The sequence below is a fragment of the Chrysemys picta genome, chromosome 13 (genome assembly GCF_011386835.1).
Source record: "Chrysemys picta bellii isolate R12L10 chromosome 13, ASM1138683v2, whole genome shotgun sequence".
Classification (NCBI taxonomy): domain Eukaryota; kingdom Metazoa; phylum Chordata; order Testudines; family Emydidae; genus Chrysemys; species Chrysemys picta.
This window is the reverse complement of record NC_088803.1, coordinates 53,200,960-53,228,572: the sequence shown is the minus strand read 5'-3', so window position 1 is coordinate 53,228,572 and position 27,613 is coordinate 53,200,960. Positions and strand designations below refer to the sequence as shown.

The 27,613-nt window shown below is 46.1% G+C and overlaps 1 protein-coding gene across 6 annotated transcripts in view; it reads right to left on the bottom strand.

The window, feature by feature from the left end:
- Positions 1 to 539: 539 nt before the first annotated feature.
- The window catches only part of TPX2 (TPX2 microtubule nucleation factor), a 31,542-nt gene continuing 4,468 nt past the window's right edge, over positions 540 to 27,613 (bottom strand). The window contains exons 2-18 of one of the 6 annotated variants that reach the window (XM_065566296.1): positions 20,143 to 20,312; positions 19,727 to 19,849; positions 18,072 to 18,207; positions 16,237 to 16,371; positions 15,594 to 15,647; positions 15,303 to 15,425; positions 13,687 to 13,820; positions 8,438 to 8,595; positions 7,367 to 7,538; positions 7,040 to 7,178; positions 6,235 to 6,451; positions 5,891 to 5,989; positions 4,841 to 5,017; positions 3,801 to 3,947; positions 3,154 to 3,265; positions 1,736 to 1,923; positions 540 to 949 (exon numbers count right to left, since the gene is read on the bottom strand). In XM_065566296.1, coding sequence (XP_065422368.1) covers positions 839 to 949; positions 1,736 to 1,923; positions 3,154 to 3,265; positions 3,801 to 3,947; positions 4,841 to 5,017; positions 5,891 to 5,989; positions 6,235 to 6,451; positions 7,040 to 7,178; positions 7,367 to 7,538; positions 8,438 to 8,595; positions 13,687 to 13,820; positions 15,303 to 15,425; positions 15,594 to 15,647; positions 16,237 to 16,371; positions 18,072 to 18,207; positions 19,727 to 19,849; positions 20,143 to 20,245 — 2,328 coding nt within the window. In that variant the 5' untranslated portion in view covers positions 20,246 to 20,312 and the 3' untranslated portion in view covers positions 540 to 838. Of the gene's footprint in view, positions 950 to 1,735; positions 1,924 to 3,153; positions 3,266 to 3,800; positions 3,948 to 4,840; positions 5,018 to 5,890; positions 5,990 to 6,234; positions 6,452 to 7,039; positions 7,179 to 7,366; positions 7,539 to 8,437; positions 8,596 to 13,686; positions 13,821 to 15,302; positions 15,426 to 15,593; positions 15,648 to 16,236; positions 16,372 to 18,071; positions 18,208 to 19,726; positions 19,850 to 20,142; positions 20,345 to 27,613 lie in introns of those variants that run through there. The other 5 variants (XM_065566295.1, XM_065566297.1, XM_008172178.4 and 2 more) reach the window with 5 other exon arrangements.

Genomic DNA, 27,613 nt, shown 5'->3' with positions numbered 1-27,613 from the left:
AAATAAATGTATCTCCTACAACTGGAGAGGGCCAGGGCCCAGTGACCTGAAGACCTTACACCCTTGAGAAGGCAGCTGAAGCAGAAGTCTAATTGGGGGAAAGAGAGGTGGCCATGATCACACACAGCGCTCTGAAATATTCCCAAGCCCACTCACAGGGATAGAGCAGGCAGTCTCTCACAGTAGATTATCCACACAATCATACAATATTCCCACTCATTACTTTGCTAACTGTTTTACTGATCATCAATGTTGACTATTAAGAGTCTTGTCCGTCAGCACCTGACTGAGCACCCACTGAAATGAATGGGGCAGTTTATACCTCAGCTATGGTTTCAGAGTCTGCAGACCAAGGCATTACTGAATTACACTACTCAGATTGAGGGTCACAGCTGGAGATTTGTTTTAAAAAACAAACAAACAATCTTAGGTTCTGGAAAACAAGGCGGCAGCTTGAAGAGGTGGCCAACACCGGATTGGTGTGTACCAACTGAACCCAAGACACATCTGAACCCCTTCCACAAAAAGGGAATTGAGCCTGGCAGAACACCTTTTATTTTATTAAAGTATGCAAAGTAGTTAATTCGTGTACTATTAAAACCTGGCTCGGTCTTTAAGAGGAACATCTCTACATGTTGAGTGAAGCCACATGACTGGTGATCTCTATCCAGGCACAGCACATCTCAGCCATTTGCCTCTGTGAAATTGTTAAAGCTACTCAATATCAAATAAACGAATGGAGGCCGGCATTAATTTAAGAGGAGTCCCAAGTTAGATGCATGTGTTTTCTCTATACCCAAGAGGCTGGGAAAGGAGGGTTCCTACACACTGGTGCAGATCAACACCGAAATCGGTCAGAAAAGTTCGGAGACTTTGGCACTGTCAGAGGCTGGTCACTTGGCTTCACCTCCAGACTGCGGTACTTGCGAACTGGATTTGCCTTGTGTACCTACAAAAACAAAAAGGACAGCTAAGGGTCAGTTACCATGGTTTAATTACACTCATCCCAATTCTACCATAGTACAGCTCAGCAGCCACCAAAAGGATGCAGTCAGGGAGCTGCGTTTAGGCACTAAAGAGTAATGACCCTGCTTCCAGTGGTCTGGGTACTGCACTCGAAGCAGGAGTTCTCAACCCTTAGGGGGCCTCGAGCAGGTTTCAGGGGGGCCTCTAAGCAGGGCCAGCATTAGACTCACTGGGGCCCAGGGCAGAAAGCTGAAGCCACACCACATGGGGCTGAAGCCTGAACAATGTAGCTTTGTGGGGGGCCCTGTGGCATGGGGCCCCACGCAGTTGCCCTGTTTGCTACCCTGTAACGCCAGCCCTGGCTTTTATATGCAGTGGCACAGGTGCACTGTGAAGTTAAGAGAATGTTGGGGGGGGGGGGGGAGGGGGGGGGGGGGGGGGAGAGAGACCTCAAAGAAAAAGATTGAGAACCCCTGCCCTAAGCAACATGATGTGCATTTGTAGGAGCCTGCTTTGGTGTTTGTACTGTTCAGTTCAAGCTGTGTACATGTACCCTTAGGCCCTGCAGTGCTGATGTGCCAGGTTCAGAAAGCAATCTGGCACAAGTATCAGTAATACCCCCAGAGGGTATTTAGGAGACGGGGCCTTGGCAGATCACTACAGCAGTAGACTCAGGACTGCACTTGGCTGCTGCATGTCCAAGATAGACAAGTTAACAAGCCCAGTCAGTCTGTGTTCCAGCCCGACCAGGAATAGCCTGCTCATTTACCAGTTCCTGTCTCAGCCTGGAGAGTTCTTCTTTCTCCCGCTCAGCCTCCTGCTGTCTTTCCTCTTCTTGAAGCTTCTCTTTTTCAGTTTCCAACATAGCGAGTCGCTTTTCGAACTCTTGACGCTCTTTTGCTCTCTTTTCTGTCGCCAGCTCAAAGCTTTCAGCTACTATGGAACCAGAAAGGTTCTCTAAGTTTAGAAAGAGGGAACAACATTGGCACAACGGTCACCCAAAGCATAGCTACGTTAGAGTTAGACAGAAGTCTCCTCCTCTAGAGGTCCATGCTTCAAGTGTATTAGTGGAGGCGGTTAGGATTTTGGGAGAAGGAAGAGCTTTATGCATCTGGGATGCTTTGATACCGTGTCAGTTCTCCAATAATGGGCCAATGAATGTAGGCGCTGGTCAGTCTAGGGCAGAGGTTCCCAAACTTTTCTTATTGTGTCCCTCCTTCCAGAGCTACCAGCTGCCAATGTACCCTTACCTTTCTCATCACGGATATGGTGTGTGTTCTTCTTAACACACCTGTCTTTAGCCATCTGTCCATATTTCACTGTTATGTGCACACACAGTTATAGTGCGATGTATACAACCGAAACCAAACAAAAAAAACACCACACCCCTGACTAAGTTCTGAGCTCAGCTAGACTGGACAGTTGCTGGGCAACTGAAGCGCACTTTATGATGATTGGAGGTGACGGCTCTGTGTGTCAGCGTCTGTTTTCATTGGCACATCTTGAAGTAAATTAACTGCTGTACTGTATTTTATATAACAATTCCCATAGAGATTTAAAACTTTGGCTGAGTTGCCTAGTATGAAAATGCAATAAATAAATAAAATCCACCATTACACAATTTCTCCCGTGTACCCCCCCGCCCCCCGAGAGGTCTTGCATACCCCCAGGGGTATGCACACCCCAGTTTGGGAACCCCTGATCTAGGGCACTTCTTGGAAGAGTTCTTTACAAACAGACTTTTAAGGAGAAGGCTGTTGTAGGACAGAGAACACACAAAAGCTCCCAGTTCCCACAAACCGGGCTTTGCCCCTCTTCATAAAGGGGAAGGGAGGGAAAGCCTGGCAGCTGCTGCTGAAATGTCAGCCGTCTCTACAGGGAGCTCCTTGCATGTGCTGGACCTTATCCCAAGCTAGTAACCATTATCTGCCAACTGCAACACTGTTAATGCAGCTGCCATGTTAGAACAAAAGATGGAGCAGTGAAGAGGAAATCCCCCCCCACCCCACCCCCCTTTCCCAGGGACTCAGGCTGTTAGAGAATTTGTTGATTAAGTATTGCACAAGCACCACTAGCTATGTGGATGCTAAAAAGGTATCAGCAGGTTTTCTCAGTGCAGTTCAACAGCACTTATGCGTCAGGCCTGGACTGCCAGCAAGCCAGTGCAGTGAGTGCATGCAACTCCACCTGCTATTGGCTTGCTGTCCTTCTTTGGCACAAAAGGCTCCTGGTGCACAATGGTGTTTGGATTAGCTTTGAAACACGCTGCCTCTTTCTGCCGTTTCAGGTCTTCTTTGATCTGCAGGGGAAGAAGGGTCCTGTCAGGAACTGAGTAACTGAAATGCACCCCACTCTCTGCTTCACAGAGAACAACGTTTAGACTTCAGACAATTCAGTAATTGAAAATGGAGAGAATTTAAACCCCAAAGAAATGTCACCGAGCAGCACTGGTCTGCTTGGCATTTGTACAGTGAGCTGCCTGGAGAGCAGCTTCAGAAGCTAATGGTCAGTTTTATTGCAGCACTTGGAATTCCAACATCAGACTACAGGAGAGCTCCAGCTGTGCACAGCTGCCCTGGGAAATAGCAGGTAACAGCTGTTCGGGGGGCTTTTCACAATACCAAAGGTCTGATGAGACTTGAACCCAAGGCAGGATAATTCGCTGTGTGAACCATTGCTAATATACCACTGTGACGAATGAACTGATTTTAGATGCCAGCAAGTCCCATTTCTGCTTAATTGGCACTTCATATAGAAGCCAGACTCTTCAGGCCCAGTTCTGAAGAGTTGCTGTGGCCCGAAGTGCCACAGAATTGCTGTCCCATTAGTCCTACCTGTTGCTGCCAATTCTGCAACTTGGTAGCTCCCCGTTCATCTGTCTGCAGATGGAAGGGCTCTGGTTGTGTTGTGTTCTTCACTTTTTTTTGTGGCAAGTTGATGTGGTCAAACTGAGGCAGGGGTAGTGCTTTGAACTTTGGTACCTACAAGGAACAAAATTCAAACCTGAATAATGGCAAGAGATGTGCTGCTTGGATTAAGATCACCCTTACTTTTCAGATGGCAAATTTGAAAGTGATTAAGGGAAACACTATATTCCCCCATCCTCTGGAGCTTACTGGTACAAGAGATGCCAAGGGTAGGGGTTTTCAAAGGAAACTAGGGGAGTTAGGTGTCCAACTCCTATTGAATTTCAAATGGGATTTTGGCTCCTAAATCCCTTCGATATTTTTGAAAACCCTAAGGAATTTAGCGGACTCAAGAGGAATGAACATTTACATGGGTAAGGTTATCCAGCAATGCATTAGTGATTAAAAAGATAACCAATGGTTTAAGAAGGAATAAGGTCTTTCTGCTTCAGAAAATAAATCAGACTAACGGGAGTTAGGAAGAAGCTTGCTTTGCAGGCCTGCCTTTCCAGAACTGCCTTTTGAAGGATTTCTTGCACCTTCCTCAGAAGCATCCGTTACTGGCCCCTAGACCACACAGACCAATGCATTGATCCAGAATGGCTGGTCCCATGCTTCCTCTGAATGCTGGGCCAACAAGAACAGAGGGAGAGGAAAACAGGAATTCCATTATTTACCTCCAGGGATTGAAGGACACTGAGATGGACAATTGGACTATCTTCCCAGGTGAAGATATTCCCTAGACATCCATTTACTCTTACCAGGGAAACTGACACCTTCCCCCCATGATTTTGTAGCACTCTTGAGATCTTGCAAAATAGGTTTGCAAAACGCTGTACAGCTGGTCAGTCTACAGGAGCAGTTTTGCTTGAACATGAAACCCCACAAGCATTTCTGCCAGTAGCAAGAGATGGGATTTTTTTTTTTTTTTGGAAACAGAGTAATCCCAGACATTTCCCAGCACGCACCTCCTCTTTCTGCAGCTCTTCTATTTTTTTCTCCTTTTGCATCCACCTCTCTCTGTCACGAGAGTCAAAAGAGAAGGGGCACACCTCCACATGCCTCTGCTCGGGGGCTTTAGGTTTGAAGGGCACTCCATAGTGTGGCATGGGGTTAGCTTTGATCACCGGGACCACCTCCTCTCTCTAAAGAAACATCAGCATTAAGGAGACAGGCTGAGACACAAGAGACACACTGATCCCCTGACCAGTGTTGTTCTTTGATGGCAGGTTTAAGACTTTTGGTGATGGGAGATTCCTAGTGTTGCTAAAAATGAAGGGCTTAAGACTGGCACTTTGTCCTCTCCTACTAAGAGGCACAGTACAGTGCAACAGACTGCCACAGGAATAACACAGGTATCAGTCTTGAGGCTTCTTGGGGAACTAGATGAACAATGCAAAAATCTTGCTTGTTCTACTACTCACTAAGGTTGGATTGTAGTTTCTCCACCCACCCTCAAGGGCCCTGGGTCTCCCCAGGTGGACCATGGTAGCACCAAGGTGTTTGATCCGGAAAAGCCTTCATCCTGCTTATGAAGAAGCTCCCTTTGCACCTAGAATAACTATAGCGAAAAATACAAATCCTGAATGTCCACTTCCCTCCCCAGCAGATTAGCATCAGGGCCAGAGCCCTCGCTCCTCAAGAAGGCTATAAGCCATGTAGTTTTCCCCTGCAAGATAAAGTTAGTGACAGCAGCAAAAGGCATACCTTCAGTACCTCAGGAGCCCAAACAACGTCCTTTAAAATAAACTGTCTACTCAGTTAAATGTATTTTCTTAAGAGGATCTGAGTTCTCGGAAGGACAGATAAAAGTGATTCCCTTTGGGAGGAAATGGCCATTGGAAAGAGGGCTAATTGGAGGTCTCTCCACTGAATCATTTTCCCCAAGTTTGAAGGCAAGAATGGCTTAACTAGAACACCCATTACTGCTTGTGAAGTCGCTGCTGGTTGGCTATGGGAAGGGTAGGGTCCCAACTGCCACATGCTATGGAGACCAGAAACCGTCCCAGATTAGTCACCTTTTCTTCCTCGCTACCAGGCATTCGGACTCTGTTCTTCAGCGCAAAGGCTGGGGATTTAGGAACTGTAACAGGAAGGGGCTTCTTTTCTGGAACACCCTGTCAGGAGGAGAGAGTCAAGTGAGAATTTAGCCCTAACTAGGCAATACTTCACAGGAGCACTCTAGCCTGAATTAACCTACTGTAGCTCTTCCCTGATGTGAAGTGATATTTGGAGCTCTTTGGTAGACACAAACTGCAGTAAGCATCAGAGAGAAATAGGGACGCATGCTCTGAAATGGAAGCTAACTGCTGCTTCAGATGTTCTCATTTCTTGAGCAGAGCTGTGTTGCAAGAGTTCTTACCACAATATCCTCCAAGATTTTAGCTGGACATGGCCTGGAATGGAATTCAAAATGCTCCTCCTCCTTCTGCTTCTTGCTCTCTCGCTCCTGAATCCTTTTTTCAATTTCCAAGTCAAATCCAATAGGCTGTGTGGGCTCTTTCACAGGGGGTTTCTTGGGCAGGATTGGCCCACCCTCTATGATCCTTGGATTAAGCTCCTGAGCTTTGAATTTGTATCTGCATGAAGAATGAGGGGACAATCATCTACACACAACAAGGCAGAGAACAGTCATAAGTCGTTTTTCCCTTGCCACCACTGCAGAAATCAGCAACAGTGACCAACAGTTGAGCCTTGCATATTTCACCTTATGCATAGCTCCACTTCCTTACTAGGAGTCAACAAGGATCAACTAAGCCACTCACCACATTCCCCAGGCGCAACCTTACCCATTGGATTAAGTGACTACATGTTTTTATTTTAGAACTCAACTAGGAAAACAAAAACAAAAACCCCAAGTCTGGTTGTAGGAGAGTTTATACTGCACGTGGTGATTGTACTTACTTATTAGGGGAGTGTTACTAACTGTAACTCTTGGCCAAGAGTTGAGTCCTTTCCTTTTATGAACTGGATCATTTTCCATATCTACGTTAGATTATCAACCCTATATCCTTTTGCTTTAAATCTAGATACACCAAGCTCATTTACACAATTGTTTATAGCTTTACACAAGACTGTTCCTCAGAAGCCTGGAGACTTTTGGGTTGGTTCAAGGTTGCTCTGTGGACACTAGGGTATTTCAGGGTCTAAACAATGCTTCTACTTACTGTCGGAGCTTCTCTATTTCCTCTGCCTCCAACTCAGCTGCACTCTTGCAAGTTACAGGTCTTAAGCGCTGTTTGGTTTGAAGCAGTGGAGTTTTGGGCTGCGTAAGTCTGGCCTTCAGTGGCTTTACTGGAATTGGACCTACAAATCCAAATCACAGAAACTAGCAATTAATAGCTGGAACTGAAACAGATCATTTTAATTAGAGCAGATGGCCAGGCTGAGAGACACTCATACAAAGTAGGCAGAACCTTAACAAGTTACTGCTTCCTGCTCCCCTGTTACCTTGGCGCACAAATTACCAGCTAGCCCACTTCACTAAGTCTTACTTTCATCAGTCCTCCTGCTCCTCAAATGGTAACGAGAGGGAGTACGTTTCTGGAAGTTTTCAATCTGCTGAGCAAGGGGGACATACTCTGATGTAGTTTCTTCAAACTTCCTTTTGTTGCCACAGGAGAGATTGAAAGGTTTGGGGACGGTGGGCCCCTTCACCACTCGTGCCTGGAAAGAGAAGTTGCTGGTCATTGTAGCAATCTAAACAAGGCACTCCATCAAAGCTTCACTCCTACACCAGTGTAAGATGTCAGTCTTCCCGCTAGTAAGGGAAAGTGTCAATGCTTAACAGGAGGGAGGCACTGTACAATCGTTCATTGCCAACTGATTAAAGCATTCTAATCTCCTCCTTATGTTCTGGTCTGCCACCTCAGATACCATAGTCATATCTTCAATTTATATTAAATGGACCCCCTGAAGTTCTCTTCTCCCAAAACTACTTTAACAGCGAGAAGAGAAGAGAATCCATGCAGAGATGAGAGCACAGCTCCCACGGATTTGAACAGATGTGCATGCTCAGCACTGCTGAGGATAGACCCTACTGCATTGATACTCAGATGTAGCTAAATAAGCAGACTCCAGCTTGGAAATCGAATCCTTGGTAGGTTACTAGGGATGAGGACTTGTAACAGCCTTGCTGATAAGGAATCACCTGTAAGGGAAGAATACTTAGCTCCCACTCAGATATCTGAAGAGTAGGTGTACCGGGGAAGGCATACTACTCTATTTTCAGAAGATCCTCTTTTTGGAGCCTCATGGGAACTCAACCTGCTGGAGTAGTAGATGGGATTCCAGATTCCACCTCCACCACTTGTGAGCTGACTGGACATACAACAAGCTCTGGGATGGGCCAGACTGGAAACTCTGCAGAGGTGCTGGCAGCCAGCACAGCGATGCTCAGTAAGACGACGGCACCTCTATTAGTCGGTCACATCCCACATGACCTCTTACACTCACACCCAGTGAATTACCACCAGCAAATCCCACATTAGCAAACCGTAGAACAGGAAGAGCCACCAACAGATTTAGAACAATCAGGTAGCACCCTTGCTGCCCTATCCTCTCACCGGAGATGGAGGGTGCTTTCTCAGTGCTGCTATGAAATCCAGCTTCTTGTATTCATTCCCAGGTTGGCTTTCTGTGTGCTGTTTAATCCTCTCATCTGTGCAGAAATGGAAGTCAATCGGCTTTGTTATCTGGCCAGTTGTTTTCTTCACAGGTTGTCCTAAAAAGGAGAAAAACCCATGAGACTGATACCAGAGGAGCAAAACTAAAACCTGTGTTCTCTATGCAGTTATGTGCATTATATCAGGCCTGCAAACTCATCCTCGGCCCTTTATATTTCACAAGATAATTAAGCTTTGTTTCCAGGTAGATTTGTGCCCCAATATACTTTAGACATGCCATTTGATATGGTCCCAGAAACATGCTGTTAAGAATGTGGAAAATCTGCTTTTGTGGATATGTCTACCTCTGTCTATTCAATTATAGTCATGCTGTCTGCTACATGGTGCAGAGATCTGACTCTGATCCAAATAGAGTTACATCTGCAAGAAAGCAGATCATGGTTGTAGCCAGCCCATCCCCAACATTTAAATACTAAAGAACCTGTAAATGGTTAAAAGCCTCAGTCCTGAAACTATGGGGAAGAGGAGGATCTGGAGACTAAGGCCTACAGTGAAATTAATGCAGATTAAGGTAGGGTGTGAATTTAAAGCAGAGTAGCTATTCCTGATTAACTCCCTGCGTGAGTGCTCTTATCCTGGTTTAACCCAATCCACTTTGGAAGTGGATTACACCAATACGGAACAAAACCCTTATTCCAGAAATCAGAGTATCCACACAGGGAGTCATAGTTAAGGCTGCGAATCATTCATAGAGGTCGCAGCGTCCATGACTTTCTATGGCCTCCGTGAATTTTGCTGCACTGGTGCGGCCGAACCCAGGACCACCCCAGCAGCTGGGGAAGCCTCAGGGAAAGCCGCCCTGGCACCCCAGGCTGCTGGTCCTGGAGCGATGGGGGCAGGGGCAGCACCTGGCCACCTCCCAGCAGGGCCATAGGCCCGCCTCGCCTGTTGGTGGGTGGCACCACGTGCTGTCCCCTTCCCCCCCAACTGCAGCAGTTTCAACCAGTTTGTCTGGTACTGAAGTTAGGCTCACTGGCCTATCATTGCCAGGAGTGCATCTAGAGCCTTTTTAAAAAATTGGTGTCACATTAGCTATCCTCCAGTCATCTTGTACAGAAGCAAATTTAAAGGATAGGTTACATACCACAATTAGTAGTTCTACAATGTCACATTTGAGCTCCTTCAGAACCTACCATCTGGTCCTGGTGATTTATTACTGTTTAATTCACCAATTTGTTCCAAAACCTCCTCTAATGACACGTCAATCTGGGACAGTTCCTCAGAGTTGTCACCTAAAAAGAATGGCTCAGGTTTGGGAATCTCCCTCACATCCTCAGCCATGAACACTGATGCAAAGAATTAATTTAGTTTCTCCACAATGGCCTCATCTTCCTTGAGTGCTCCTTTAGCATCTCGATTGTCCAGTGGCCCCACCAGTTGTTTAAAAGGCTTCCTGCTTCTGATGGACTTAATTTTTTTGCTATTACTTTGAGTCTTTGGCTAGCTGTTCTCCAAATTCTTTTTTGGCCTAATTATATTTTTATACTTCATTTGCCATAGTTTATGCTCCTTTCTAGTTTCCTCAATAGGGTTTAACTTCCACTTTTTAATGGATGCCTTTTTGCCTCTGTTTCTTTTACTTAGTTTAGCCACGGTGGCACTTTTTTGGTCCTCTAACTAGGTTTTTAGTTTGCACCCGTAGGGCCCACACACAGGGACTTACAGTGCAGTACTCTGGTGCATGTGGATACTCACACTGCTGAATTGTGTTACAGTGCAGATAAGACAAGAGTCCTCAGAAAGCAGGGATACCAGAGTTAAGTCAGGACCATCTAACAGTTTGTCTACAGATAGACACACAGGAAAATTAATTAAAGGTGTGAATTTAAAAAACGGATTTGTGAAATTGCATTGGATGGAGTATCCCCTCTCTACTCTGCAGAGCACTCAGTGGTCCAAAGTGATACAGGGCCATGCACGGTAGAAAGGGGATAGTCGGGACAAAAAAAGAGAAGGTGGGGTGGATCCAGTTCTTGCTCTGGTGAGCCGTCCTTGACCGCCCCTTCAAAAGGCCTGTCTCTGGCTGGAAGGAGGCTTGGATTGGCCAGAGCCCTGGCCTGAGGACGGGTGCGGCCTTTTCCTGCTGCTCCTAGTCCTTCTCCAGGAAGGGTCCTGACAATTCTGTTGGTAGAACCTTGGAGGAGGTTGTGCCCTGCAGTGCTTCCGCTGAGTGGCGGGAGTGTGTAGGCCCAAGGCTTTGAGGGTGGCTCTAGAAATCTTTCAGGCTACGTAGCCTTTTATCTGTCTTCTCGGCAAACAGTCACACCCTCAAAAGGAGAGGTCCTGTATGGTCTGCTGGACCTCGTACGGGAGACCAGAGACCTGGACCCAGGAGCCCCTTCTCATGGCCATCCCTGTAGCCATGACTCATGGCAGCGTCATCACCGTCCAGCACAGCCTGGAGGGAAGCTTGTGAAATTAGCTTGCCCTCTTCAACCAAGGCCGAAAACTCAGCCTGGGAGTCTAGGGGGAGCAGTTCCGTAAATTTTGCCATTACCGCACAGGTATTATAAGAGAACTGACTGACAATGCCCTGTTGGTTGGAATCCACCCATATAATAGACCTTTCTCCCGAAAAGAGAGTGTTTTTTTTAAGTCTCCCTGTTTTTGGGCCCTTGGAAGCCTTGCCACTTGCACTGATTGGCAGTGTCCACAACAAGGGAATCAGGTTGTGAGTGGGAATATAGGTGTTGTTAGTCCTTAGAAGGCACAAAGTATTGCCATTTGCCACCCATGGCCAAGTGCAACAACGAGGCTGGGGTCTGCCACAGGGTCTTGGTGGTGCCTGCAATGTTTTTGATGAGCGGCAGGGCAATACGGGAAGGTCCAGAGGGTGCGAGGATATCCACCATGGGATCAGAATACTCAACTACCTCCTCTGCCTTGATGCCCAGACCCTGGGCAACCCGACGCAGCAACTGCTGCAACATCCTATTGTCTTCAAGTGCTGATGCTATGGCAGTGCCCGCCAGGGCTTCGTCTGGCGACGAGGAGGTGGCCCCCAAAAAGGCGGCTGCTCCCCACTGTCAGCACCCAAGGGGGCCCGGGTAGGTGCCGAGGTGGACAGCGCCGTGCCCCTCAGTGCTGGGGCTGTGGAGGACAGTATTGGTGCTGCTGTCGGTGCAGGAGCCGAAGTCTAAGCCAGTGCCGATGGCGTCGACGCGGGTGGTGGCTGTTCAGTGGCTGGTTGATCGACTGGAGGTGGGATAAAGGTGGCCAAAGCTACCGAAATCACCGAGTGGGACCCCTCTGGTGGAAGGCCCAGGGAGTCCAGAAGGACCACTGTGATAGGTTCTACCACTGCGGTGGGCCATTGTGCCGGGCAAGCCCATCTGTCCCGCCACAACCGGGACCTCCTGCTCTTGTCAGAGCGGTAGGAATCTGACTCCAACTCCGAGGTCTCAGAAAAGGAAGACGACGGAGAAGCCGTACTTTGGGGAACCGATCATTGGGAGCTCTGGGACCGACTAGGCTCTCTCCCCGGAGGAGCTAGCACCAGAGGGTGCCATGGAGAAGGAGAACGCTGGGACATCATCACTGGCTTCCCTCTTGATTGCATGTGGGACCAGGGTGGTGCTGATGGTGCTCTCTGGCTTCTTTTTCTTCTGAGGCACCGGCAATGATATCGGCAATGCCTGCTGGTTGGTTGTGGGAGGAGCCGTGCCAGTGCTGAGCGTCTCGGGAAGAGTCCTTTCTTGGCACCGGTTCCTGGGAGGACGGTGCTGGGGTGCTCTGCATCGACGATTACATGCTGGGTGAGAGGTCCTCTGACCCCGGGTCCAAGTGGGGGCAGAGAGCTGCCTCCATAAGGAGAACTTTGAGCCGCTGGTCCCTTTCTTTAATGGTTCTGGGATGGAACTCGTGGCAAATCTTACAACGGTCCTTTTGGCGACCTTCCCCAGACACCTTAAACTAAAGGCATGAGGGTCACTCTTTGGCATGCGCTTAGTGCAGACCTCACAGGTTTTAAACCCTGGGGACTGCGGCATACCACGGCTCCAAGTAGTCGGGGGGGGGTTAACCCCCCCCAACTAAAGAACTATGGCACTTGATAGGGAGTGATGTGTACCAGTGCTGGTGAGGCCAGGCTGGAGCTATCAATATCACCAAAGCTTGTTCCCTCCGTATCTTGAGGAGCACCTTGTGAACAAGAGGGATAGGCGGAAACGCATATAGGAAATAGCCTCCCCCTCAGAAAGTCTGGCACGCGAGGCGTACCGCTCTCTGTTCTCCAACATTGACGTGGAGAGCAAGTTCTGCCTGAGAACAGCGGCCTTGAGTCATCTGATTGGAATTGACACGAACAAGCACTTGAAGAAAGCAGGGATACCAAGGTTAAGTCAGGACTATCTAACAGTTTTTCTACAGGTAGACACTCAGGAAAATTAATCCAATTAATTAAAGGTGTGAATTTAAAACATAGATTCAATAAATGGCATTAAGTCCCTGTGTGGATGCTCTTGTTCAGAATTAAAGTGACCTTAATTTGGCACAAAACTGAATTAAGCTAAACCAAATTAATACTGAACCCGGCCCATGTTGCTGCCAACTCAGACGGGCAGAAGGGTTACATAGACAAGCCCCAAGTCTTCAGGGAAGTGATAAGCATAAGTAAGAAGATATGTATGTAGACCTTTTGTTATTTTTACCCTTTTGTTTCATAGAAGCTGTCTACAGTCACTGCATTTTCATACTGAGGACATGCCCAAAGGAAAGCATCTGGCAGGTGCCAAACCCTGTTGGGACCTGCCAAGGAACCAGTCTAGAACTGGGGTGAATCATGGGATTCTACTCTGAGAAGTGGAAGTGCTGCTCTGTCCCTGGAACCATGACATGCATCAACCCAAACCTAGAATTCATACAAGACCCAAGATAATCTGTGGATGGGTTAGTGACATCAGGATATCTCAGATGTCCATGTCAGGATCAGTGCATTTTACTTAGAGTACACCCACCAAAGAAAGGGAAGGTGAGAAGCAAACAGCTAAGGGGGCTCAAACTGCATTCCATGTTCTTAGAAATGGCCACACGTTGACATTTCCCTCCAGAAGGCACTATCCATAGCCACACCCTCGCGGGTCACTAGGAGAGCATGGGATGCTAAGCCTCCATGTTTAGCTAGAGCCTACCTGAGCCAGCAATAGCAGCTATCAGGGACTCTTCATTCTTTTTGCGCAGATCCATTGTCTCCTGCTGCAATTGCTTCATCTTTTCCAGCTCCTGCTCCTCTGTGCTCTTTAGCTTGCCAGAAAGATACTTCCTCCTGAAAGAGTGAAGTATGTCAGAAAGCTAGAGAGGAGTTGTGACCAGAATGGCCAGAAAGGGTTAAACATCCTGCAAAATAAATACCTCTCAAAAGACATGTGGAGGGATAATGTACGAGTAGGGTCAATGATGTAATCAACAGTCCCTGTCTATGCTGTATTCTGATATTTCAGAGATCAAAAGAACATCCTAGCATTTGAATGAATTGTAAACATGGGATATCTCTGTATTCATCTCTCTTTGAAGTGTACCCTGAATGTTGGAGGAACAAGCAAATGGCCTTATGTTAATTTGTATAGCTAAGTACTAGTGATGGACCTCCTTCAAAGTCATCCTAATGACCTTCTGTTCCCCTAGGAAATACCAACTTGGCAAAAAAGGACATTAAATTGTACAAAAGATCCTTCGGTCCTGATTTGGTCATCTCAGATCTGCTTGGGCTTCATCTGGGAAGTTTGAGTTGCAAGACAGGTCCCAGTTATGCTGGTATGCCCTGAATATGATATTTGGATATCGGACTATAACCTATGAACTATTTCTAAAAGAGCTCTTTGCAACTACAAAGCTCACCATCTCTGCTATGAATCTGAATCTTAAGAATTGAATTCATGTCTGTATGTATATTGATCTTTCAACTATACTTCCTTTCGTTTTTTTAATAAATTTTAGTTTAGTTAATAAGAACTAGCTGTAGCGTGTTTTGGGTAAGATCTGGAATATTCAATAACCAGGGAGGTAATGTCTCCAACCCTTTGGGATTGGTAGAACCTTTTCTTTTATATGATGAAATAAGATTTTCAGAAATCATCATATTTGACTTAGGTGCCTGGATGGAGGCCTGAGGCTGGATCCTTTAAGGGAACTGTATTGTTTGGACATCTAAGTAACCAGTGAGGTAATAAAGAAGCTGTTTTATGCGGTCTTGAAAAATGTAAGTATTGGAATATCCACCAGCTTTTTGGGGATTGTCTGCTCCATTCTTTGCAGTTCACCCTAATTGAATGACTACAGTTGGCCCCCACTAGGACCCCGGTCACAGGAGTGAACAAGTTTACAGGAGGTTTACCTGCTTCTCTTCAACAGCCTGAGGAGATACTAATCCCTTGCCAAACCTCTATGATCTCAACAAGCATAACTTCCCATTTCTATTGGATATTGCATTCCCACCTCAAAGAGGCATCAAGTGAAGATCTGCAGTGCAGAAGTCTAACTCTCAAGTTCCAGAGACACTGTTCAGAGTAAAGCCGATATTTTTGGCTAACTACAGTCTTTGATTTTGTATCTCAAGGAGTCCACATACAGCTAGTTGGGCTACATCCTCATTTGTACTTGAGGATTACTGCACACATGCTCAGAACACTTGCGGGCACACTGCCTCTCCCACCCCCCCATATAATAGTAAGACTTGAGACCACAAGCTTTCCTTAAATGGTCATTTTAAAATTACAGCTACTAGCACAAAAGGGATTGTTGTACGTACTTCAGCATTGTTGGCGTGGTAGGCATGGTCAGCTTGCCCTTGGGTCTGGCTGGGGAGAGTTCAGTGCTCTGGGAGTGATCTCTGTTCAGCGATACTTCAGTTATTCTCTCTTTACTGCTAGAGCTACAGTGACAAAATAGATAAAGATCAACACAAAACTGAGCAAGCCATTCCTGGATGCCAGTGTTTTCAGTGCAACACTGGTTCTAGTGCTCACTAACATGCCCTGGACATCCCAAACACCTAGTGAATTCACCAGTCATCTGAAGATAACCCAAGGAAGAGCCTTACCTGGCCATATAGCATGGCACTGGTGGTCTAGTTTTCCCTGGTACTCTGTTAAAGCTGCAAAAGGGAAGACTAATTACTGAAGTTTCAGAATGTAGCTTCTCCTTCCAGAATGGGCTTTGATGTATGTACTCTCCTCTGTTAGGTGGAAAGAGTAATTGCTGAGGCATACATCCCATCCTGTGACAACTCCACTAGTGTATTGTTTTCTTGATCCAAAGTTTCCTAGCATATAGTGGAGTCATATTTAAACTGAATTTGAGAAACATTCTCTTCTCGCAGTCTAGAATTGTTCGACTCCATCCTCACTAGTAGCATGAATCGAGTTTAAAGACAGTTCACAGAAGCACTGGGCCCAGAGTGATCGGGATTAAGAAACTCAAAGCTGAATCACTCGCTGTCTCTCTCCCTCTCCCGCCCAGCATTCCTCCTCAAATTTGGAGGGAAAAAATAAAACAAAAACAAATCACTGGATTCACGTGTGACGGAATTAGTATCATGAACCAGGTCTCCATCACCTCTACCTAAGCCTGCAAATCCAACTCATCTAGGCTGAAGCCTATCAGAAGAATGGACTCCAAGTAATTTGAGAGATAAAAAGCAGCACTCCCACCACCCAGCCCCAAGCAGGACTCTGGTGATGTACATTTTCTGTTTCTTGGTGGGTGGAACATCTTCCTTTTTGATGGACGTGACAGTGCATCTCTCTGCTTTGACTTTGGCCTGACGTTTGCGTTGCTGGGAATTCTTCTGTTGTGCTGACAGTCTTCTGGATACCCTCCTGCAGGAAAGAACAGTGTCAAGTCTCCCAAGTGGTCTTTGGGAAAGACAATCAGTTCCATATAGTGTATTTCAATATCTGCTGGAAAGAGTCACTGAAATCCAGACAGCACTACATTCAGATATGCTAAAGAGGAGATTAATAGCAGCTAATCGTTACACTGCTAATTGAAAACCTAAATAATTTCTGTTATTTGTACTATGGTACAAAGCCCCCTTGTGCATCTAGGTTGCAAGTCTGAACTCAGCGTCACTCAGTAGAAACTTCTAAGTATCACCAACAGCAAAGGGACTGTGACGTTGTGCAGTCTATATGGTTTTATAAAAATATGATAAGTGAATATAATGTAACTGGGATATGCTTCATGCAAAAGGTCTCTTGTAAGGTATAATTACAAATCTTATAATCTACGGAGTGTGATCATCCTGTTTGTATAAATGTACCACTCTTGTATCTAAAACTAGAAATATAAAATATAACTTTGAGAGCCTATTGTAATTATGCAAAGTGTGGGCCATTAATGGAATCTTGATGACTCCCATTAACCAGGACCACTGTCTGCAGATGGCTACGTTTTACCTGTGAGTCTTCCTGTATGCTGGCAAGGGGGTAATGAAGTCTTGCAGTGACATATGATCATGTCACCTGAACTGCAAGAGTGTGAGAGTGAGAGTGTCGATATATAGAATCCCCTAGCTACCACCTGAGCTGGAACAAGAGCTGTACCAGGGGAAAGAATTGTGCCCAGACGTGGAAGGTGTCCAGTCTGAGGAAAAAAAACTTACTAAAGCATCTCTGAGGGTGAGATTATCGGTATTCAGTTTGATTAGACATAGATTTGTGCATTTTATTTTATTTTGCTTGGTGACTTACTTTGTTCTGTCTGTTACTACTTGGAACCACTTAAACCCTACTTTCTGTATTTAATAAAATTACTTTTTACTTATTAATTGACCCAGAGTATGTATTAATACTTGGGGGTAATACTTGGGGGGAGCAAACAACTGTGCATCTCTCTCTATCAGTGTTATACAGGGCGAACAATTTATGAGTTTACCCTATACAAGCTTTATACAGGGTAAAATGGATTTATTTGGGTTTAGACCCCACTGGGAGTTGTGTATCTGAGTGCTCAAGACAAGCACACTTCTGTGAGCTGTTTTCAGATATACCTGCAGCTTTGGGGCAAGTAATTCAGACCCTGGGTCCGTGTTGGAGCAGACGGGAGTGTCTGGCCCAGCAAGACAGGGTGATGGAGTCCTGAGCTGGCAGGGAAAACAGGAGCAGAGGTAGTCTTGGCACATCAGGTGGCAGCTCCCAAGGGGTTTCTGTGATCCAACCCGTCACAGGACTCTTACAGCCTCAGTCCAATTCCAGATATCTACACATCCTGGAAGTCACCAGCACAACTGGCTATCTCAGCCAACAGGTATGAAACTGAACTACCTTCTTACCCCTACAGATGGGGCCTTCAGGTTAGGAAACAGACCCATTGACAGGAACCACTTAAATCCTACTTTCTGTAGTGGTGGGTTAAGCCAATATCAGTCTCCAGTTCTATCTATATGGAAACATTCATGAAGTGTTGAGACTGCTAGACCGTCATTGCCCACCTAGCCCAGGACACAGCTTGGGCATGCTGCTGATGAGGATCACCACTAGGCCTCACAGAACTTGGTTAAGCTGACCAGCATTCTTACCTTTGAGAAGCTCCTGAAGGAGCAGGAGGTGAATCATCATTTGAGGGGACTTTCCAGGCTGCCAGAGAACCAACAATATTCTGTGGTCTCAACATTGCCTGCGCCATTTCTCTCCTCTCCATCTCATGGTTTTCACCTAATTGGGTGAAACAGGGAAGTTAGTCTCTGCTTTGGAACAGGTTAAGGCTATGGCTACGCTAGACAGCTTACAGTGGCACAGCTGCATCTGCACCACTATAAGCTCTCTAATGTAGCTGCTGTAAGCTGACGGGAGAGCTCTCCTGTCGACTTAATTGATCCACCCCCAACAAGCAGCAGTAGCTAGGTTAGCGGGAGGAGCTCTCCTGCTGACATAGTGCTGCCCACACCAGCGCTTAGGTCGGTGTAATTTACATCACTCGGAGGTGGCTTATTCACACCCAAGTTATATCGACGTAAGTGGTAATGTAGACATAGCCTAAAAGAGGGTAGTAGAAAATACCATATAAAAGCTCGCTAACTGGTAACAGACTAAGAAGGTCCTGTACAGAACAGACTGAAAGGCCGCCCCTTCCCCCACCCACACACATTTTTAGAGACTGAGCCTCAGGAGATGTTAGTATTCAACTATGGAGATAGTTTAGAAAGCCAAGGGCTTATGTTTCTAGATATTCTAGCAGACCATCGGGAAGTGTTGAGACACAATACACACCTCCCTTGCTCTAGGAAAAAATAGGACACAGGGATTCTAATGAAAAAAAAAAATCAGACCTATGAGTTTGCTCTCTGAAATCTGTAAGTTTTTAGTTCTCTTTTCTGCAACTTAAGACAAAAATGCCTTATCTAGTTTAACTTTTGCCAACTGTAAGTCTAGTTATGATAAGAACTTATTGTTTCAAATCCTTCCCTCTACATTTTAATGTCTTGTTTTACAAATAATTCTGCTGTTGAGTGGGATTTTCACATCGTTCTCTCTCTGAGAAAAGCACACCAGGATAAAGAGTTCTGAAACCAGGATACTCCACGCTTGTCTTGGTCGGAAGAGCATAGGTGCTCCCAATAAAATGTGCTGCAAGTGGCTTAGGCAGGTAACTCTTAAGGAGAAAATTTAGAGATCTTGGAACTGGATACAAAGATGGGGGGTGGGTCTATTGGTGGCATTTCCCCCCCCCCCCCCCCCATCAGCAGGGGGGAAACATTAATCTAGGAAAGTGTGTTTATAAGGTGACAGATGGGTATGGTGTCTTGGGCACATGTAAGATTCTTTGTAGAAAGTTCACCAGGGTTAGAGTTGACACCATCTCTAGTATTAGAACCCAACTGAAGACTGTGTAAACAAATAAAAGGAAAAAGTTAAACATAGAACCCCAGAAGCAAGAGTGTTTGAGAGACCTCTCTAAATTGGACAGTAGAGAGGCATGACCAAATACAAAGTCTGGTCAGAAGACAAATCTAAGAAGGCAGGAAAAAAATGTCACACGTCTCCAGAGTGCATTTCTAAACTTTGCTTGTGAACTAGCAATTCTGCAAGCGTACTAAGACATTTCTGTCATATCTTTCCAAGACCATAACAAGCTCACAGAACCATGCTGGACTAAGCCATTATGCCACTTAGCACCAATGCCTCTCAACTTCTCGTGGATGGAGGTTATTTTTTCAGAATTGTGCCAACTTACTGGATTTCACCATTGGTGAAACAATAGCGTGAGGAAGATTAGCCTTTGAAGAGGCAGGTTTGTGCTGCAAGACAGTTGCCACATTCTCTGCAGGAGGGACATTCTCTGAACTGGCTTTCAGATCTGTGAAAGAGTAAACACTGTCAACACATTCTATATTAAGCATTTGTAACAATACCACATGGTATACAAGTAATTATGATGTTAGTTAAGCCTGTCGTCAACTCACTAGTTCTGATCAGGGATAGCATTTTACTGTACTTGGGTTTTAAGAGATGTCATTTACTGCATAATTCAACATAACCTACTTGCTATAGAAGTCAAGCCTAACAAGACAGTTTCCCTGGGCAGGGACATTTTACTTTCCCAAAGCCTCACCTCAGCAGAAAGCAGACACCAAACTCTAAGATACTTACCAAACCATGAATCTACACTCTGCATGTCATCATCATTCAGAGTCCTGAAGTTGATGTAGGTAGTTTCTGCATCATAGGAATAGGAAGACTCTGGATGAGACATTTTCACCTCAGTCTTGTCCCCAGAAGTCTGTCACATGTACAACCACAAATCAGTTTTAGATTAATCACTGGAAAATAAAAGTTTTAAATTTAGGTTATTTACTCTAAATCACAATAGGACTTGTTACTGCTCCACACAATGGTGGAAATGTTAGACCCTGAAAGTCACCAGTATCAAGCATCTCTAGAAATGGAGGACAGAATGCATCAGACAAGACTCCTACTTGGGCTCAGAAGCACTAGGTATTATTGCAACTGCACAGAGCATCTGTATCTACTTTTCATGTCAAATTATAACAGTGGTTTATCTAAAGTTTGTTACTCTCTTATTAGAAAGCTTTAGATTCACATGAAAGAATCATGCCACACCCCTGAACACTGCTGAATGGCTAACACTGTGCGGACAAGCCCAGCCACTGTGCCATCCACAGAAGATAATAAATAATAATGGAGATATCCCATCTCCTAGAACTGGAAGGGACCTTGGGTCATCGAGTCCAGCCCCCTGCCTTCACTAGCAGGACCAAGTACTGATTTTGCCCCAGATCCCCAAGTGGCCCCCTCAAGGATTGAACTCACAACCCTGGGTTTAGCAGGCCAATGCTCAAACCACTGAGCTATCCCTCCCCCAGATACTCAGATGCTGAATATTCTACCAGTGTTGACCCTAGCTCGTGCAGAGGGTCCTCCATTTGTTGGATCAATGCTAGAAAGTCTCTAAAGCTTAGATTTTAAGATGATGCCACACCTAGTCCTCCAACTGGAAGAGAGAAGCAGCTCTGTCCTCTGCATAGCCTCCTGGCTGCCGTAAAGATGAAAATAGGTCTCTGCCACTCTATTCCCTCTCCCACTCAGTTCGGGAGGAATGAACAGTTTCACAATTCCACGGAGGACAGTGGTGAAACACTATAGTTTTGTTAATTTAAACCTACTGCTGCTGCTGCTGGGCAAAACCAAAAGCAGCAGCTTTAGCACTGTAGTTGTTTAGAGAGTCAAATAAAAACCATCGCATCAGGTCATGTTGGAAGTTTTGCAGCTGTAATGGCTAGAAGCTTATTTCTAATGGAAAGTTGTAAGTTCTGCAATAGCTTTGCTGTGCGCCCTCCTACCCCACCAACCACACTGGGTAGGGAAATCTTCCCATTCATTGCTGGCAAACACATTTTTCAAGTTAAAAGAACAGGAGTACTTGTGGCACTTTAAATTTGTTAGTCTCTAAAGTGCCACAAGTTCTCCCATTCTTTTTGCGGATACAGACTAACACGGCTGCTCCTCTGAAACCAATTTTTCAAGTTGTAGTCCTTAGTCTGATAAAGAGAAACCTTCTACACTTTAGTGTGGCCTTCATAAGCAACTTGGAGTTCTGCTACCATTTTGTTAGATTAAACACCTCCATAAAAAAAAAGGACTCTCAGCAACATTAGTCATTCAGTACAACCGTGCCTTTGTACAATGAATGTTTAATTGCAATACTACAGAAACAGACACGCGTACTAAGCAACAATGCTGCAATGTCTCTTTATTTAAGCACACATACAGGATGGCAATGTAAACCCATGGGGAATGCCACATCACTGCCCCCACAGGTTTGTCCACGTATGCAGAATGCCAACAGCAGACCTTATGGTTAGTCAAAGAAGCACTGTCAGACAGCAAAAGTAGTCCCAACTTTAATTACAATAAAAGTTGGAGACATGATACAACACTAACTCTGCTAGTGTAGACATCAAGTTTAAGTGCCAGGAGTTATAGCGCCTCTCAGAGCGTGTTGAAGGGAAACCGCTGTTTGTTCACACTGTCAGATGCCTGCGCAACAGCATGTTCACACTTGTGGCACTTGCAGCGGTATTAGCTGCCCAGAGTGCACGGCTCCGATCCGAGCAATGTGCGTGATATTGTAGATGGCTTTGCACAAATGGGCTTCCCTATCTGCAGAGGGGCGATAGATGGCATGTATATTCCAATTCTGGCACCAGACCACCTAGCACATTAATCGCAAGGGGTATTTCTCAACGGTTCTCTAGGCGCTTGTGGATCACCGTGTGTGTTTCACAGACATTAACTCAGGCTGGTCTGGAAAGGTGCATGATGCACGCATCTTTTGGAACACTGGCCTGTTCAGGAAGCTTCTTCCCAGACTAGAAGATCACTGTAGGGGAAGTCAAAATGCCCATTGTGATCCTGGGAGACCCCGCCTACCCCTTAATGCCATGGCTTATGAAGCCATACATGGGGCAACTTGACAAGCGGCTCAACAACAGGCTGAGCAAATGCAGAATGACTGTTGAGTGTGCTTTTGGATGTTTAAAAGCCCGCTGGTGCTGCCTCTATGGGAATCTGGACCTGGCCAACAACAATATTCCTATGCTTATAGTCAAGTGCTGTACGCTCCATAATATTTGTGAAGGGAAGGGTGAAAGCGTCACTCAGGGCTGGACCACAGAGGCTCAGTGCCTGGAGGCTGAGTTTGAACAGCCGGAGACCAGGGCTATTAGAGAGGCGCAGCATGGGGCCATAAGGATCAGAGATGCCTTGAGGCAGCAATTTGAAGCTGAAAACCACTAATATTTGTTGCTCTGCTCGGGAGTGCAGTGCTGTAATGACAGGAGGTGAGTGGTGCAGATGATGCAATATGTGGGTTTAACATAATTGTATATTGCTTTGCAGGGCTCTTTGTGCTTTCAAACCAACACAATCCTTTTATTAAAAACAACAACTAGAGGAGAGACCAAACAAACAAACAAACAACCCACATCAGCAGTGAGGGGAATGGGGGAAGGGAAGGTCCCAGGAGGAGGTGGGGTCCTGGGATGGCCTAAAGATTTGTGTATGTCCTGGATCATCTCCAACCTTCTCCTTTGGAGTACAATGCAGCAGGCACTATACTTCAGCAGGGCCAAACTGCAGAGGGATGGGTGTTGAGTGCAGTGGGTAGTGGGAGTCCGCAGTGCTGGACTGTGAGGCGAGAGGGAGTGGAATACCGCAGGTATAGACTGGAGCCAGGAGGTTGATAAGTGTGTGTTGGCAGTGTCTGGGGGGAGCATGGGAAAGAGTTTTGTGACAGCGGCTGCGGAGGGGGGGGGGGGGGGAGAGGATGGAGCTGCTCGGTTTGCAGAGATAATATCGCCTGGAGTGTGTCTGCTTGGCGCTCCATAATCTTTACAGAGCCGCTCTGTGGGCTTCATTCTGGCTTGCCACGTTCTCCTTTCGGTTCCTCTTCTCGGTGTCCCGCCACTCCTTCAAATTTCTCTCTTGGACGTTGAGTGCATCATATCACTACTCAGAAAGTCCTCCTTAGTTCTTCTTGGCCGCTTTCTAATTCTGTGCAGTCATTCAGCCGCCGATAACAAAGAGGGAGGCTGGGCTATCCCAAGGTCATCTCTCTGAAGTTTAAATGCAACATTTTACAGAAGCAGTATTGTTTGCAACACACAGAACAGGGATTTAAAACACAGGCATTACTCATACACCTGTCACTAACTAGCTGACCCCAGGCAAGTCCTCATGAGCTGCAAGACCCTCCCCAAATGGTGAGTAGCCACAGGGGCAGGGAAAAATCCTTCCTGGACCCTGCTGTACACTGGGCACATGGCTCGTGGGGAGAGCCAGCACGGTGGGGGGGGGGGGGGGGGGGGGGGGGGGAGAGGAGGCCTTGATAATCATTCCTATCCCCACACTGGGCGCAGGAAAATTACCATTAATGGGACCAAGAAAACAAAGCAGGTCTGCCGAAGAACCTGCCACAGCGGATTACCCAGTATCGCCACAATAGTTTCCTGGAGATCTCAGGCAGATTCCTGTGAAGTGAGGGAGTCAACCAACAGTCTGTTCCGCCGCTCAGACTAAGCATGTGGTAGGAGATACACCTGCTTTCTGCAACCCTTCTGACCCCAACAACTCGTTTCAGTGATTCCCAAAATCAAATCCACTTACCAGGAGCCTCCTGTCCTGTTTGCGCTTGGCCAACATCCGACAGCTGAGATTGGCTAGCCTCCTCCGGGGTAGAAAAGAGCTCCTGGCTGCATACATCTCTGCCTCCCTCCAAGATTTCCTCCTCCCGGCTCAGTCCACTCTCGACTGGCATGTGAGCCACCGAAGTATCCACAGTGGCCTTCGCAGTAGAGATAGGGTCGCCACCAAGTATCGCGTCCAGTTCTTTGTAGAACCGGCAGCTCGTGGGCCCAGCACTGAGTGGCGGTTTGCCTCCCATGCCTTGTGGTAGGCGTTCTGCAGCTCCTTCCCTTTGACCCTGCACAATGTGTCCTGATCATAGCCCGTCATGCATCGTGAAATCTGTCTGTAGGTATAATTCCTACAGCTGGAGTGCAGCTGGGACTGGACAGCCTCTCCCCAAATGCTGATTAGGTCCAGCAGCTCAGCATTGCTGCAAGCAGGGGATCGCCTGGTGTGTGGAGCAGGCATGGCCACCTGGAAAGATGTGCTGAGACCACTGCATGCATCACCAAGCAAACAGGAAGGGGACTTTCAAAATTCCAAAGAAAATTTACGGGTGGGCATGACAGTTGGGTTACCTGAGGACAGGGCAGTAGAGTTCAAACATATGACCAGAGAGGCAAGAACAGGCATTGTGGGACACCTCCGGGAGGCCAACTGCAGTGCTGTAATCGACCAGGGTGTCTACACTGGCACCACAGCACTGTAGCCCTGGCGCAGAAAGCTGTACGCCTCTCGTTGGGGTAGTTTCTGTGCACTAAGTGGCTTGGTAGTGTGTACACCTCGCGTGTTACAGCCGCAGAAAGCTGTTTTACTGCGCAGAAACTTGCCTGTGTAGACAGGGCCTTAGAGACTCTCGGATAACCAGAGCAATCAAGAATTAAGTTACAATTCCTTACATTGCAACCATTTAACATTTTGCACACAAGATATTTGGTGCTTTCATCAGAGCTCATATAGTAAGGAGTAATGCAAACATTAAGACAATATGTATGCTGCAAGAGAGATATGGGGGGGCGGAAAACCTTATCAGCCGTTTGCTGTATACGAACACAACCACTTCAGAGGTGGGCGATATTCTTGATCACCAGAAGCTGAACAGAATAGTTCACTGCTTAAACAAGCCAGGCATGTTTCAGTCCAGAACAGTTTATATATGCCTAAAAAAGGTTGGCTCCCTTCAGCAGGAAGGTTTGTCTGGGGTATAAATCAGAGTACTATTAGCAGGTGCCATTGTAATTTACAACTCATGGACCCTCCCTTCCAAAATTTGCTGCATACTTGAGAAACCTCCAGTCCCCCTAACATAGAAGTGCTGTAGCTAGGGAGAAAGTTGTCATTAGAGAAGAGTCATCTACATGATTGTGGAAATGTCAGGGCAAGAGCTTAAAAAACTGATAAGAGGCAAGCAGAAAAGAAAGCCATGGCCAAAACCAACTGTAACTGAGCTCAAGACATGGCTGGAATCGGATGCCTTCCTGTCCCTCTTAATCAGGATTGGGTTTCTGTCAACACTACTAACTTTTTTTTTTAAATCAAGTGCGTCATCTGCATTCTTCGCCCTCCCCCTCCAAACAAGCCAATCTGCCAAGCTGGAGCACCAGGCATCAAATTTCACAAATATTTGTATCCACTGCAAGATTCCAGTGCCAGACTGCTGTAAAGTTAACAGCTCACTGTGAAGCCAAGTTACTTCTGTTCTTACTGTGAGATATCTAGAGAATGTTGCCTGATAATGGGGAGGCAGTTATTGAATTAGAAGTACGCTTATGTTCTGCACATTTATGTGGCTAAGAGGAGTCAGACAAGCATTAATAAAGTGGGAATGTTTCCCCAGTTGGACACAGTGCACCTCATCTTTCTTAGAAAGCCAGCAGGGAGCTGGTAATTAGACTCCAATGAGACTGAGGTACACATTTCCTTATCTATCTGTTTGCTCAGATCGACATTTATAGGTCTCTTTTCCCATTCCCCACACTCTGCATCCATTCTCCAACCAAGTCAGAGTTATAGCAGAATAGTAGTTTACTAGAACGGCATCTCAGAGTTGTGCACATCAGTTTGAGCTCTGGACTCTGCCATTTGAGTCTAGGTAGATTATGGAGTTTAAGATGACTTGACAACTCCTTAGAAATATTTATTCTAGTACACCTCTACCCTGATATAATGCTGTCCTCAGGAGCCAAAAAAAAAAAAATCTTACTGCATTATAGGTGAAACCGTGTTATATCGAACTTGCTTTGATCTGCCGGAGTGCGCAGCCCCGCCCCCCCGGAGCACTGCTTTACCGCGTTCTATCCGAATTCATGTTATATTGGGTCGCGTTATATTGGGGTAGAGGTGTATTTATAACCAAGATGAGTTTAGTCAGTTTGTGGTTTATGTATACTGTGCACCCCTCAAAGACAAGGTGCTGATATGCATTTTGAAATCCCAGGTACACTGATTAACCAAAACATCTGACCAGAGGCTAGGAATAAAGGCTGGCATCCCACCTCAATTTTTCCTGTAGGACATTGTTAAATAGCAGAATAGGAAAATTTCTTCTTCCATATGATCTGCACTGGGAAAGTGACCTGCTGACACCATTTGCATCAAAGGACAGTTTTTCTATGGTGGCAGGGATGGGGCACATCTACTGTGCCAAGTTCTCACTCTGGCTCTGCTCAGCTAGTTGACCAACATATGCTGCATTTGTAAAGGACAAACATGGTTAGTTACAGAACTGCACTTCATAGAGTACATAAAGGACAAGAGTTTAAGTGGTCAGTTTCTGTTCAGAAACAGACTTTTCTATGCATGGAGTTACTCCTGAATAATTATGCGTTTGTGACGGGTTGGATCACAGAAACCCCCTGGGAGCCGCCACCTGATGTGCCAAGACTACTTCTGCTCCCATTTTTCCTGCCAGCTCAGGACTCCAGCACCCTGTCTTGCTGAGCCAGACACTCCTCCCGTCTGCTCCAACACAGACCCAAGGTCTGAATTACTTGCCCCAAAGCTGCAGGTTTACCTGAAAACAGCTCACAGAAGTGTGCTTGTCTTGAGCACGCAGATGCCCAACTCCCAATGGGGTCTAAACCCAGATAAATCCGTTTTACCCTGTATAAAGCTTGTATAGGGTAAACTCATAAATTGTTCGCCCTGTATAACACTGATAGAGAGAGATGCACAGTTGTTTGCTCCCCCAGGTATTAATACATACTCTGGGTCAATTAATAAGTAAAAAGTAATTTTATTAAATACAGAAAGTAGGATTTAAGTGGTTCCAAGTAGTAACAGACAGAACAAAGTAAGTCACCAAGCAAAATAAAATAAAATGCACAAATCTATGTCTAATCAAACTGAATACTGATAATCTCACCCTCAGAGATGCTTCAGTAATTTTTTTTTTTCCTCAGACTGGACACCTTCC